The 13,422-nt window shown below is 58.3% G+C and overlaps 2 protein-coding genes across 13 annotated transcripts; one reads left to right on the top strand and one right to left on the bottom strand.

Moving 5' to 3' along the window:
- Positions 1 to 108: 108 nt before the first annotated feature.
- ROM1 (retinal outer segment membrane protein 1) lies at positions 109 to 2,506 on the bottom strand. Its single transcript, XM_003274088.3, has 3 exons — positions 1,376 to 2,506; positions 725 to 971; positions 109 to 608 (listed from the first exon to the last, which is right to left on the bottom strand). The coding sequence occupies exons 1-3, from the start codon at positions 1,963 to 1,965 to the stop codon at positions 390 to 392; spliced, it is 1,056 nt and encodes a 351-aa protein (XP_003274136.1). The 5' UTR covers positions 1,966 to 2,506; the 3' UTR covers positions 109 to 389.
- EML3 (EMAP like 3) lies at positions 2,478 to 13,362 on the top strand. Of its 12 annotated transcripts, none has more exons than XM_030810958.1 (22): positions 2,478 to 2,811; positions 3,652 to 3,823; positions 3,904 to 4,161; positions 4,256 to 4,366; positions 5,547 to 5,614; positions 5,776 to 5,899; positions 6,121 to 6,291; positions 6,448 to 6,517; positions 6,604 to 6,714; positions 6,960 to 7,055; positions 7,432 to 7,587; positions 8,170 to 8,311; positions 9,377 to 9,528; positions 9,611 to 9,736; positions 9,818 to 9,949; positions 10,412 to 10,479; positions 11,386 to 11,474; positions 11,546 to 11,643; positions 11,771 to 11,858; positions 12,336 to 12,434; positions 12,702 to 12,832; positions 12,913 to 13,362. In XM_030810958.1, the coding sequence occupies exons 1-22, from the start codon at positions 2,790 to 2,792 to the stop codon at positions 13,114 to 13,116; spliced, it is 2,688 nt and encodes an 895-aa protein (XP_030666818.1). In that variant the 5' UTR covers positions 2,478 to 2,789; the 3' UTR covers positions 13,117 to 13,362. The 12 variants fall into 12 exon arrangements, 11 of the variants coding, with proteins under 11 accessions (XP_030666818.1, XP_030666816.1, XP_030666821.1 ...); XM_030810956.1 differs by having other exon boundaries at positions 2,507 to 2,811; positions 3,901 to 4,161; XM_030810961.1 differs by having other exon boundaries at positions 2,702 to 2,811; positions 4,291 to 4,366.
- Positions 13,363 to 13,422: the final 60 nt, after the last annotated feature.

The following is a 13,422-nucleotide window of genomic DNA, read 5'->3' as shown; positions in this document are numbered from 1 at the left end:
CCTGTTGCTGCACAGGTCGAGCCAGGGTCCAAACTTTGGAGTCCTGGCTGCTCCATCAGACAGAAATCAGTTCTCCCAGGCCCCCATCCTCTTGACAAGAAAAAGCAATTGCTTCCATCCAAAAACTTTATTGAGTTTATATCAGAATCAGCCTCCAGGCCTTCTCATGTCACTTTCCCATCACTCTGTTCTTTGCTGTTCCCTGGTGGTTCTGGCTACAAGGGCTAGGCCCTAGGACATCTGGTTTTCTTTCTTACCCTAGTCCAGCTCGCTGACTATCCTTAGCCCCTCTAATCCCACGATCCCCCCAACCTGGAGCCTTGGTAAGGAGCTGTGAGGTTTCCAGACTTGTCCATCCCTCCCTCTTCCTCATCCCAAGCTCCAGGCCTCTAGGCCTCAGATAGATCCTCCTTGGGAGGTGCCTCTCTTGGTGGGGCCTCCTCAGGTGCTGGCCTGCAGGCAACCCCTCCCTGTAGCCATGCTGTTTTCAGCATATCTTTCAGCCCACCGGGAAAGAGATAGCCCTGGGTCTCTCCTTCCCCATCAATGACCCCTCCCAGCCCCTCCAGTGCTGTTTGCAGGTACCGCAGGCCGAGGAGCACCAGAGCCTGTGGGGGAAGCAAGGGGAAAGAATCAGGGAGAATCAGCGGTTCCAAGAGGCCCAGGGTTGGAGGCAGGGAGGAGTCCCGGGTGGGAGGAGGTGTCAGATGCTTTGCTGACTCACCTGCAGTAGGAAGGTGACAGCCAGCATGCTGCCCAGTGTGCCTGCCAAGTCCTGCAAGTGCTCCAGCAGCACCTCATGGCACCCTTGGGCCCAGAGGTTTTGGTTGGGTTGTCGGGGATCGAACAGGGGGTGGGCGTAGGAGTCTGAAAGACGGTTTTGCAGGCAAGGCCGGGGTGAGTGGGGGTTGCAACAGGAGAAAGGGACCCCATCAGTCAGGTATAGGCCTTCCACATTGCTCTGGATCCGGCTGCAAAGGGAGGGACAGAGGGGTTAGGATGTCTGGAGATAGAGGCCTGGGGGAGGGACTGAAGAGCACAGGTGTTGAGAAGGGAAAAAGAATGGTAAAACATTTACTAACTGCTGTGCTATGTGCCAGCCAAGCATAATTCACTTATCTTCACAACAACTCTACCAGATAGGTACCTATCTATCAGATAGGTACTATTATTTCCATTTTACAGGTGAAGAAATGGGCCCAGGGTGGTTTGGTAACATGCCCTGGGTTTCACAGCTAATAAATGGCAGAGCTGTAACCAGTCTCTCAGCTACTATGTTCTACTTATTGCCCCTCTGAGCGAGGTGGGGATTCAAGGCAGCAAGAGGGAGCCTGTCTAGGGAGGAGGAGGAGGAAGGGAGACGCAAATCACTCACTCAACCACGTCCTCGTCACTGGGGTCCAGGTAACGGCTGCTGACCCACTGGACCCCAAACCAATCCTTGTACCCGTGGCGCCCGCAGCAGTGGTACCTCAGTTGCAGCTCATCCACCAGCCTTTTGGCCTGACAGTGCCCAGGCACCTCTGTGTCCTTGTAGTGAGCCAAGGCAGTCACCAGACCCTCCTCCAGCGCCTCATCCAGACTCCCAGGCAAAGCCAGGGCTAGCCCGAGGGCGACGACCAGGAGCCCCCCCCCACCAGCCGTGCCAGCTACCAGCAGGGGGCCCAGGACCCCTCGCCAGGGAGGGTATAGAGCTGCATTCAGACTTGCCCGGCTGGCTCCTATACCCACTAGTCCTGTGCCCAGAGCCACCGCGCCCGCTGCCAGGGCAGCCTGGGGCAGGACAGGGAACTGACAGGAGGGAGCCAGGAAGGTGCCAAGGTGCCTTAGCTGGACCAGGAGGTGCCCGCTACAGAGGAGGATGAGGCCACCAGCCAGCGCCAGCAGCCAAGAGAGGAGCCAGAGCCCTTGTGCCAGGCGGATGCGGGGCTGCAGGGGCAGCACCAGGGGCAACACCGGCGCCATCTCCCATCTCTGCCCAAGGGAGTGCAGAGGTGTCGGGGATGGAAGCTGGCTGGGGCAGGATGCTGAGTCAGCCCGGCCCGGCTTGAGCTGGGCTAATGCCACCCTGACCCCAATACCCTGAGCATCCTCCCATCCTCAGCCCTAATAACCCGCCGCCCTGTCAGCCCCAATACAGGATGCCTTGGCCTTGCCCCTGAGGAGAAACTCCGCCCTTAGGCCGAGGGCCCGTTTTGTGACCCCGCCCCTGTCCCTCGCGGAAGTGGTGGGGTTGGTCCGCTCAACCCTGAGGGGTTAGGGGCTGGGGGGCGGAGACCTCGGGGCGGGCGCTCCCTCCCCCGTCCCCTGGGAATCCGGGGGCGGGGATCCGGCAAGGGCCTGGAGCCGGAGGCCGGGAGTAGGCCAGGGGGTCAGCCGGCTAGCCCCGCCCCCGTACTGAGCGGCAAGGCCCGGACAGGGAGGGGTTACCAGGCGGCCCGGCCCCCCCTCGGGCCCGCCCCCCCTCCCGCGCTTCCTGGCGGCTCCGCGTCCGGCGCCTGTTTGTGCTGCGGCGCTGTGGCCCCGGACGGCCCCGCCACCCCACCCCCGGGAGCCGAGAGCGGCTCCGGGAGAGTCCGAGGGCCCGGGGGGGTCTGGAGACTGCGGCCCCGGGCCCACAGCGCCCCCTCCAGGCCCCTTCCCCGCGCCCGACAGCGCCCCCTCGGGGTGGTGGTACGGCGCCCTTCGCGCGCGCCCCGGGGTGCTTCCCCTTTCCCTCTCCCCGGCCGTGGCCCCCGCGGCTTAGACGCCTCCTCCGCCGCCGCCGCTCGGAGCAACCCGGGGGCCGGATGGACGGGGCCGCGGGGCCCGGTGAGTACGGGGCGGGGCGGGCGGCGTGCCCCTTCCCGGAGCGCCCGGCTCGTCGGGTTCTGCCAGAGCTGGACGGCTGTCTGGAGGCGTCCACGCGTGCTCCTCCGCCCCAGGGGCTTGGAGCATCCACCACAGTTCCTCCGGTCGCCCTCCCTAGTTGCTTGGGTCCTGCTGTCACTTCGGGCTTCCCCAGCGTCATTCTACGCCCCACGTAACTCCGGATCCCTCGATGTTTCCCTGCCCCCCTGCGTTACTCCGGGCCTCTTCTCGTGGTATTTCAGATCTTTTTCCTTCTGACCCCCACTGCCCCCTGAGACCTTCACTGTGACTCTGCTCACCACCCACACTCTCTCCTGTCACTCTGGATCTCTTTTCCTGTACTCTGGGTCCTCAGTATGACTCCATTCCCGCACCCCGTCCTCTCTCCTGGTGTTCCCCCGGCTCAGTTACTCAGCTTTCGCTGGAGACCTGAGCTTGCTGTGGGCGCGTGGGGAGGGCTGCGGTCCCTCCCCTCACCAGTGCGGCGCCTCTGTCGGTGGCTCCCACGTTCCTCGGCAGTACTCCATATTTCCCCCCCGGTACTCCATGGTACTCCCAGTCTTTGCGGAGGCTGAGACGGCAGCAGGAAGGGAGCTTTGCCAGGTTTCTCGCCTGCCCTGCCAGAAGGAGGCCCTTGATCCTTTACCACCGTCTCCTCCCCTCTGGACGAGCATTCAAGCCTGGGGCTGCCTGAAAGGGGCAGTCCTACTGGACACATGTAAAGTTGTGGGGAGACAGAATCCTCTCTATGCTTTCTTCAGGTGATGGGTACATTCTGAGTACCTCTTGCCCTTTTCCCAGGTGAGGGCCCTGCTCGGGAGGCCCTCCAGTCTCTGAGCCAGCGGCTTCGGGTGCAGGAGCAGGAGATGGAGCTGGTAAAGGCAGCCCTGGCAGAAGCCCTTCGCCTGCTGCGGCTGCAGGTGCCCCCTTCCTCCCTGCAGGGCTCTGGCACACCAGCTCCTCCAGGGGACAGGTATGCATGTCGGCACACCCCATTTTTCTTCCTCCTTGGGGCCTCTGGGGCTTCAGGTTAATTCACCATCTCTCCAGCAGTCTTGCAGCCCCCCCAGGACTGCCACCCACGTGCACCCCTTCCTTGGTGAGCCGAGGCACCCAGACGGAGACAGAGGTGGAGCTCAAGTCATCCCCTGGACCCCCTGGCCTGAGCAATGGACCCCCAGCCCCTCAGGGGGCCAGCGAAGAGCCTAGTGGGACCCAATCTGAAGGAGGGGGAAGCAGCAGCAGTGGTGCTGGCTCCCCTGGCCCCCCGGGGATCCTCAGGCCCTTGCAGCCCCCACAGCGTGCTGACACGTAGGTGTCCTGTGGCCCTGTGGCGGAAGCTGGGAGGGGTGGTAGGATTGTAGAGTACAGTTGGAGGGAATGACCTTCACTATGCCCCCACCAGGCCGCGAAGAAATTCTTCCTCCTCATCCCCCTCAGAGCGGCCTCGGCAGAAGCTCTCCAGGAAGGCAATTTCCTCCGCCAACCTGTTAGTGCGGTCCGGGAGCACAGAGAGGTGGGTGAGGCTTCCCCTCAACCCACCCCGCCCCAGGCGCAGGCTCTCGACTTTCCGTATCCCTCACCTCACATCCCTGGGTGGGGTGGGGGGACCTGATTGCCCAACAGGAATAAAGAAACAAACACTCCTGGGGCGCCTGCTGTGTACCGGGCACTGTGCTAAACTCTCGACCTCCTCCATCTCAGTCAGTCCCCACAACATCCTTGGGGGTTAGGTGGTCTCATGCTGCTCGTTGCACAGGTGAGGAAGCAGGCTCAGAGAGGGTAAGTCATTTGCCTGGGGTCACACAGCTAGAGTCAGGATTTGAACCTAACTCTTCCTGACTCCAGTTCCCCTACCCTTTCCACTACATCACAGCACACCTTCCGCTAGCCCAAGAGGCTTTTCTAGAAGCTTCCCTGGCTTTCATGGACGGCTGTCCCTAGAGCTTCAGCCCTCTTTCCGCTGGACCTACCAAGTACCAATCTATTAATACTTACTTCTAGAGGGCAAGGGGACATCCTAGTGGCCGGATGTAGTTGCCTCAGACTATGTACGGGCCGCAGGACACCCGAATGTTCATTCTAGCCCTGTCCTTGGCCTGTGCTTTATTCTCTGAACAGACAGTATCACCTTACTGTTATCTAACGACAGGAATCTCTGGAGAGATGTGGACTTTCTTGCTTGCCTCCCGGATCCCTGAGAGGCGGGGCTGGTGTACATTCTCGGCTCCCTTTGGTCCCATTTTACAGATGGGGAAATGAAAAGGTCAATAGCGAGGCCTAGTGGCGCGCACATGTAATCCCAGCTACTGAGGAGGCTGAGGCAGGAGAATTGCTTGAACCCAGGAGGTGGAGGTTGCAGTGAGCTGAGGTCGCACCATTGCACTCCAGCCTGGGCGACAGAGCGAGGCTGAGGCCTGGTGGTCTGGAGGAGAGAAAGGGCTCTGGCACCCTGCACTGCCTCTTCCAAGCTTTGTGGCCTTGTGCTGTGCGTTCAGCCCCTTCAGCCTCAATTTTCTTATCTCTTAAATGGAATTAAAAGTCTCCATCTACTAGGGCCCTGATACTCAAAGCAAACTACAGGCCTGCAGAAGTGACTGTGGTTTCTGCAGTGACCTCTTTTCTTGTGTCCTGCCCCTCCCCGCTTAGGTCTTGGGACCTGCCCCCAATCCCTGTGCTTTCTCTCTTCCCAACAGCCGTGGGGGAAAAGACCCCCTCTCCAGCCCTGGGGGCCCTGGATCTCGGAGGAGCAATTACAATTTGGGTATGTACAGAGGGACAGAAGAAAAACTTGGATGGCAGGGTTAGGATTTGGACTGTAGCCCCAGGAGCTATTTTGGGTAGGTGTGGTGGGTAGGGTTCTGCTCTGTCTTTCCTGGAAAGGGGGTTGTGGGTGGTAGTTGACACCACCCCTTTTCTCTGTAGAAGGCATCTCAGTGAAGATGTTCCTTCGAGGCCGCCCCATTACCATGTACATCCCGTCTGGCATCCGCAGCCTTGAGGAGCTGCCGAGCGGCCCACCACCAGAGACCCTCAGTCTTGACTGGGTGTATCCTGCCCCCTCCAGTCCCATGGGAACCACCTTTCTCACCTGGGGACCCCTCTTACCTTTACAGTTTTCTCCTGGGTCTATGGGGACAAGGAGTCTTCTAGATCCTCTCCTGCCATCATTCTGCTCCAGGCCTTGCCAGCCAGAAGCTCTGTCTTTCTCCCGTCTTCCTCCTCCTGCCCTTGATCTAACCCTTTCCTTGACCATGATCTCCACCCCAGTTATGGGTACAGGGGTCGTGACTCCCGGTCTAATCTGTTTGTGCTGCGCTCTGGGGAGGTGGTCTACTTTATCGCCTGTGTGGTGGTGCTGTACCGGCCTGGAGGAGGCCCAGGGGGTCCTGGAGGTGGCGGCCAGAGACATTACCGGGGGCACACAGACTGCGTTCGATGGTGAGGGGTCTGGGGATGGTGGGCTTGGCAGGAAGAGGGTCTGGGGGGGTGGAGAAGCAGGAGAAAAGAGTTGCCTTGCTGCTCTGCAAGCTTGGAGAAGGTGTCTTGGATGGTCTTGAGAGACCCTTTCCCTAGAGTGTCTTCCCCCTGCCTTAGCCTTGCTGTTCACCCTGATGGTGTTCGGGTAGCCTCGGGACAGACAGCTGGAGTGGATAAGGATGGAAAGGTAAGGCCAAAGTCAGGGAGCAGGCAGACACGCTGTAATTGCACTCCAGTTTTGCTTCACACCTGTGACTCTTCCTCCTCCACCAGCCCCTGCAGCCTGTGGTTCACATCTGGGACTCAGAGACGCTGTTGAAACTGCAGGAGATTGGACTGGGGGCCTTCGAGCGGGGTGTTGGGGCCCTGGCCTTTTCAGCTGCGGTGAGCTGGCCTTGAAGCCTCTAGACCCTCATTCTTGCCTCGGAACCCCACTCTTGCACATCACCAGGAAGCCTTGGAAGTTCTGGCCTTCCTGAACCCCACCCAGCTGGTTCTCTTGAGAAAGTGACATGTGTGTCAACTTCTTCTGCCCTCTCCATCTGTGATGGTACCTCCTAACCTAATGACCATGAGCTCCTGGACCTCCAGGGTTCACTCTGCACCTCCTATGTGTCACCCTTCTTCAGGATCAGGGTGCCTTTCTTTGTGTGGTGGATGACTCCAATGAGCACATGCTGTCGGTGTGGGACTGCAGCCGGGGAATGAAGCTGGCTGAGATCAAGGTGAGGAGTCCACGTGGCTTGGAGGGGCTCTGAGGTTGGGGGTGGGAGTGGTAGAGTGCAGAGAGCTCCAGACTCACACATACATTTCCTTCCTTTTTGGCTGGGTCACGTGGGGCTAATCTAGCTTCTCTGACCCTTAGTTTCTTCATTTGTGACATGGGTTCTGACCTCATGAGGGATAATGTGTTAGGTATTAGGGTGATTAATTATGATTGACAGGGAATAGTGCTCTTAGGGGACCAGGGTTTTGAAAGAAGGGTTGTCCTGTGGTTTCTGGACCTCTGCCAGCCAGCTGTCATGATGCAAATTGAGGAAAGTCAAGTAGAATGAAGGTACCCAGGGCTTGGGGTGGCTGAATCTAGTGTCTTCCCTTCAGAGTACAAATGACTCAGTCCTGGCCGTTGGCTTCAACCCTCGTGACAGCAGCTGCATCGTCACCAGTGGGAAATCTCACGTCCACTTCTGGAATTGGAGTGGTGGAGTAGGGGTTCCTGGGAATGGGACCCTTACCCGGAAACAGGGTGTCTTTGGGGTGAGGCATGGATAAGTGGAAGGTGATGGGGAGGGCAGAGTGGAAGAGGAGGCACTGGGCTGAGTACTATGGACCCTAAGGTTCCCTAACCCCCACCTGCCCCTGTGACCTTTTTTTTTTCTTTTGTGACGGAGTCTTGCTCTTGTCACCCAGGCCGGAGTGCAATGGCAAGATCTCGGCTCACTGCAACCTCCTCCTCCTGGGTTCAAGCAATTCTCCTGCCTCACCCTCCCGGAGTAGCTGGGATTACAGATGCGCGCCACCACGCCTGGCTGATTTTTGTATTTTTAATAGAGATACGGTTTCATCATGTTGGCCATCTTGCCCGGTTTTTTGTTGTTGTTGTTTTTTTTTTTTTTTTTTTTTTTTGAGACAGTGCCTTGCTCTATCACCCAGGCTGGAGTGCAGTGTGGGATTTCATCATATTGGCCAGGCTGGCCACAAACTCCTGGCCTCAGGTGACTCCTTGGCCTCCCAAAGTGCTGGGATTATAGGCATGAGCCACTGTGCCTGGCCTGCCCTGCTACTTTTAATCTTTGCCCTTCCCTTTGACCTCTGCTGTCTGCTCTCCCCTCCCACTAGAAATACAAGAAACCCAAGTTTATCCCTTGCTTTGTGTTCCTTCCGGATGGAGACATTCTCACTGGAGACTCAGAGGGGAACATTCTCACCTGGGGGCGGAGCCCTTCAGATTCCAAGACCCCAGGCAGGGGTGGGGCCAAAGGTATGTGGCTGGGAGTGGCATCTGGGAAGTGTAGTACTCCAGAGGTTCTGTGGGAACAGAGGAGAGGGTTTCTCATTTCCATCTTTTTTTTTTTTTTTTTTTTTTTTTGAGATGAGGTCTTAGTCTGTTGCCCAGGCTGGATTGCAGTGGCGCGATCTTGGTTCACCGCAACCTCCGCCTCCCAGGTTCAAGTGATCCTCCTTCCTCAGTCTCCCAAGTAGCTGGGAGTACAGGCGCATGCCACCACGCCCGGCTAATTTTTTTTTTTTTTTTTGAGACGGAGTCTCGCTCTGTCGCCCAGGCTGGAGTGCAGTGGCGCGATCTCGGCTCACTGCAAGCTCCGCCTCCCGGGTTCACGCCATTCTCCTGCCTCAGCCTCTCCGAGTAGCTGGGACTACAGGCGCCCGCCACCGCGCCCGGCTAATTTTTTGTATTTTTTTTTAGTAGAGACGGGGTTTCACCGTGGTCTCGATCTCCTGACCTCGTGATCCGCCCGCCTCGGCCTCCCAAAGTGCTGGGATTACAAGTGTGAGCCACTGCGCCCGGCTACGCCCGGCTAATTTTTGTATTTTTAGTAGAGATGGGGTTTCGCCATGTTGGCCAGGCTGGTCTCGAATTCCTGACCTCAGGTGACCTGCCCGCCTTGGCCTCCCAAAGTGCTGGGATTACAGGCGTGAGCCACGGCGCCCAGCCAGGTTTCCCACCTTTTTACCTTGAGAGTTGATAGTTCTCTGGGGGGCTAGTCTAGAAGTGTGTGGGCAGCACAGCAAAGGAGAAACGGCTGGAGCTTTGTGTTGGCTGGATCTCAGGTTCAGATTCCCGTTTTGCTATTAGTTGCCTGGCCTTTAGGAAGTTACCTCATTTCTCTGAGTCTCAGTTGTCTTGTTTATAAAATGGGGAGAGTAACAGATGTGTTGGCAGTATGAGGGTGAGACATAGTAGTCAGTGCATGCAATGGCTGGGAGTTCTTACTCTATAGCCAAGCTGGCTCTACAGCCAAGCTGGCCCTGTTGCTCACTCCCCTGCACCCCGAAAATGATCTACCTGGGGGGGCTTTGCCAACAGAGACCTATGGGATTGTGGCCCAGGCTCACGCTCATGAAGGTTCCATCTTCGCCTTGTGTCTCCGGCGGGACGGGACAGTGCTGAGTGGTGGCGGGCGGGACCGCCGGCTGGTACAGTGGGGGCCCGGGTTGGTGGCCCTCCGGGAGGCTGAGGTGAGGGCTGGGCTGGGGTCAAGGGAGCGAGGGAGAAGAGCAATAGTCCGTGGGCTCTTGACATTCTGCCACCACTCTGCAGATTCCTGAGCACTTTGGGGCCGTGCGAGCCATTGCTGAAGGGCTTGGCTCTGAGCTGCTGGTGGGAACCACGAAGAATGCATTGCTGAGGGGAGATCTGGCCCAGGGCTTCTCCCCTGTAATCCAGGTTGGGGGTTAAGGGCTCAGGGGAGGAAGGGACAAAGGGATGTGAGAGAGGGGCAGGAGTGACAGTCATGCTGTGCTGCAGGGCCACACTGATGAGCTCTGGGGGCTCTGCACACACCCCTCCCAGAACCGCTTCCTCACCTGCGGCCATGACCGGCAGCTCTGCCTGTGGGATGGGGAGAGCCATGCGCTGGCCTGGAGCATCGACCTCAAGGTAGAGCCCTATGCCCCTGGATCCCCCATGCCACACCCACCAGGACACCTGTGGCCACCATGTCTTCCCCAGCACCTTGCCTTCTGCCTCCCAGAGGTGGCCAGTTTGTACTGGTATGGCTGCACTGGCTACTCAAATATTAATTTTTCTGTACTGATTGGTAAAAGCTGATGCTTCTAGTACCACCTGGGCACTCCCTGCTACCCCTAGAACCCCTCAGACTTCCTCTTGGTCCAGCATCTAAATGGTTAATCTCCAGCACAGCTATTGGCCTCAGTTCTGTGGTTAAATATTTTGGTATCACTCCCTGTTTGGGCTCCAGTGACACCCAGGTATCCCTTCCCTCTCTTCCCATCTTCTCCTTGGGAGTTAAGTGGCTTTGAAGTTAGGAAGACAAGGGGTTCACTCTGGTTCCCTCACTAGAAAGACATCGTCTTGAATTCACCTTCTCCCCTCTCCCAGGAGACTGGTCTCTGTGCTGACTTCCACCCGAGTGGGGCAGTTGTGGCCGTAGGACTGAACACAGGGAGGTGAGAGGGAGCCAGGACTCCCAGGAGGGAAAGCAGGGAGGTCTGGGAAGGGTTCCTGGTACTGGGGGAGTGGGCGAGAGTGACCGCCTTTACCCAGGAGCCACCTGCGCCTTGGCACTCCTCTGTGCCTCTCCTTGCAGCCCCTGCCGCCAGGGCTCCCCTCCTCTCCTGTGGTAACCGTTTCTCCCCCTCCCCCAACCAATGTCTCCTCCAAGCCAGGGAGTGGAGGAGGCAGCAGCCCAGGATAGAGAAACAGTGGGAATGGGAGGGGCATAGACAAACACAGGGAAGTGACAGGCTTCCAGCTTGCACAGTGCCTTTGTAGTCGGCCCCTGGTCTGTAGTTTCAGATTCCTTTTTCAGACGACATCAGAAGCCCCTCAGCTTTTATCCACACTTAGCTCCTTCCCATCTCCCAGCATAAGAATGCAGTGGTGGCCAGGTGCGGTGGCTCACGCCTGTAATGCTAGCACTTTGGGAGCTGAGGCAGGTGGATCACTTGAGGTCAGGAGTTCAAGACCAGCCTGGCCAACATGGTGAAACCTCGTCTCCACTAAAAATACAAAAATTAGCCGGGCATGGTGGTACACACCTGTAATTCTAGCTACTTAGGAGGCTGAGGCATGAGAATCACTTGAACCGAGGAGGTGGAGGTTGCGGTGAGATCTTGCCACTGCACTCTAGCCTGGGTGACAGAGTGAGACTCTGTCTCAAAACAACAACAACAAAAAACTAAAAAAAAAAGGAATGCAGTTGTGACCTGTCTTCTACATCAGAGCCTTTCTCTGTGTGTCTCTGAGCTTCTCTTATTTGCCATCCCCAAGCCTACCCAGGGTGGCCTCCCTGGGGGTCTCCTTACATCCTGCCTTTTTGTCTTCCTATCTGCCTCCACTTCCCTCCCTTCCAGGTGGTTGGTTTTGGACACAGAGACCAGAGAGATCGTGTCTGATGTCATTGATGGCAATGAGCAGCTCTCAGTGGTCCGGTACAGCCCAGGTGGGAGCCACCCCAACCCTGGACTCACATGCGTCCCTGGCCCTTCCCTCTCTGAGTGACTGTATTTGCAGATGGGTTGTACCTGGCCATTGGTTCCCATGACAACGTGATCTACATCTATAGTGTTTCCAGTGATGGTGCCAAATCCAGCCGCTTTGGCCGCTGTATGGTGAGGAAGTTGGGACATGTGGTGGGGCATGATAACAGCTAGGAAACTCAGGGGTCTGATGCATCAAGGGGGCTCTGGAGATGGGAGATGGATGGGATACTTTCAAACTCTTGACCTTTGCTCCCAGGGTCACTCCAGCTTCATCACTCATCTCGACTGGTCCAAGGATGGGAATTTCATCATGTCCAATTCTGGGGACTATGAGATTCTTTACTGTGAGTGGCAGTGGAGCAGGACATGGGGAGAGGGTAATTGGAGTGGGTTTTGTGTAGGGGGGGCTCTTAGAGGTGTTGTCAGATAAGGAAGTGGAGATGGAGTTAAAGTGGAGTTGGAATTATATGTAGGAGAAATTTTGTGATTTGGAAACAACTAGTTTCACACCATGTCTTGTTGACTTGAGGGAGTCGAAAAATGCGCTAAGAAAAGATTGGGAAAAGTTTCTCAGGGCAAGTATGGAGGACTTGACTTATCTAGGGAAGAGGAACTCATGGAAGCTGTTAGAACTTCAGCCAGAGCTCAGGACAGGACGCACACAGGGTGGGTTTCACAGGGGGAGGAGGTGATGCTACTACGGTGATCAGATCACATGTCGTCGCCGGGTTTCATGCCAGTCTTTCCAATCTGGCTTTCCCTGGCATCTTCCCTACTGAGGGCAGGGTGAGAGCTGAACTGGGCGGGCTCCCTCTCCCCAGGGGACGTGGCTGGAGGCTGCAAGCAGCTGAAGAATCGCTATGAGAGCCGAGACCGGGAATGGGCTACCTACACCTGTGTGCTGGGCTTCCACGTCTACGGTGAGCAGGGGCGTGGAACCCTGCTGGAAGGGTGGGGGACAAGGTGGAGCCCAGTTTGGGCTCGGAACGCTGGGCGTGTGTCGTTGGGTTAGAGTCCAGAAACCTGAAGATCCAGCCCAGGAGGCCCCTCCGGCCCTCGGGACCGGGAAGGCTTGCCTGGAACGCGGCAGTGGGTGGCCGCGGCTGCCGGAGCGCCTGAAACGGTGTAGCTCTGGGCTGTGGGTGGCGGTGGGTAGGAGGTCGGGCTGAGGCCGGCCGCTGTGCTAGGCGTGTGGCCGGACGGCTCCGATGGGACCGACATCAACTCCCTGTGCCGCTCCCACAACGAGCGCGTGGTGGCGGTGGCCGACGACTTCTGCAAAGTGCATCTCTTCCAGTACCCGTGCGCTCGTGCCAAGGTGAGGCCGCGGGGATCGCCGGGGTGGGACCGGTGGGCCCGAGGGCTCAGCCGCCACCGCAACTCTTCCCTCCGGCCCAGGCGCCGAGCCGCATGTACGGGGGCCATGGCAGCCACGTGACCAGCGTCCGGTTCACGCACGACGACTCGCACCTCGTCTCGCTGGGCGGCAAGGACGCCAGCATCTTCCAGTGGCGAGTGCTGGGCGCTGGGGGCGCGGGGCCGGCGCCCGCCACGCCCTCTAGAACCCCCTCCCTGTCCCCCGCCTCCTCCCTCGACGTTTGATCGCTGCCTGGCGGGACCGACTGGCCCGGCGGCGTGGCCCCGCCCCGCCCCGCCCTAATCCCCCACGACCGGGGGCCGACTCTTTCCTCGACTGACTTCGAGACATTCCCGATCGCGCATTTCCCTGGAAGGCGCGAACGGCGCCCTTGCACACACTGTTTAGACCCGCTGGCTGAGCCGGGCACCCCAGCCTAGGCCTTGACTCCCGCTGCCTGATGAGGGGCAATAAACCAGAACCAAAGTCGCCTCCCGGTGCTTTTGTGGGGCGCTGCCGGGCGCCTCCGGGGCCCTGTGGGGTGGGGACAA

This window comes from Nomascus leucogenys, chromosome 4 (genome assembly GCF_006542625.1).
Source record: "Nomascus leucogenys isolate Asia chromosome 4, Asia_NLE_v1, whole genome shotgun sequence".
Classification (NCBI taxonomy): domain Eukaryota; kingdom Metazoa; phylum Chordata; class Mammalia; order Primates; family Hylobatidae; genus Nomascus; species Nomascus leucogenys.
Note: the sequence above shows the minus strand (reverse complement) of the source record. Positions and strands in the feature narration are given on the sequence as shown.

What these genes read in the sequence shown, in the direction of transcription:
- ROM1 (XM_003274088.3), bottom strand. Translation starts at nt 1,965, where the DNA reads ATGGCGCCGGTGTTGCCCCTGGTGCTGCCCCTGCAGCCCCGCATCCGC. An exon ending in AGTGACGAGGACGTGGTTGA is followed by an intron (nt 972 to 1,375) that starts GTGAGTGATTTG and finishes CTCCCTTTGCAG; the next exon opens with CCGGATCCAGAGCAATGTGG. An exon ending in CTGTCACCTTCCTACTGCAG is followed by an intron (nt 609 to 724) that starts GTGAGTCAGCAA and finishes CTTCCCCCACAG; the next exon opens with GCTCTGGTGCTCCTCGGCCT.
- EML3 (XM_030810950.1), top strand. Translation starts at nt 3,397, where the DNA reads ATGGTACTCCCAGTCTTTGCGGAGGCTGAGACGGCAGCAGGAAGGGAG. An exon ending in CGGTCCGGGAGCACAGAGAG is followed by an intron (nt 4,367 to 5,546) that starts GTGGGTGAGGCT and finishes TCTTCCCAACAG; the next exon opens with CCGTGGGGGAAAAGACCCCC. An exon ending in GCTGGGCTTCCACGTCTACG is followed by an intron (nt 12,435 to 12,701) that starts GTGAGCAGGGGC and finishes CCGCTGTGCTAG; the next exon opens with GCGTGTGGCCGGACGGCTCC.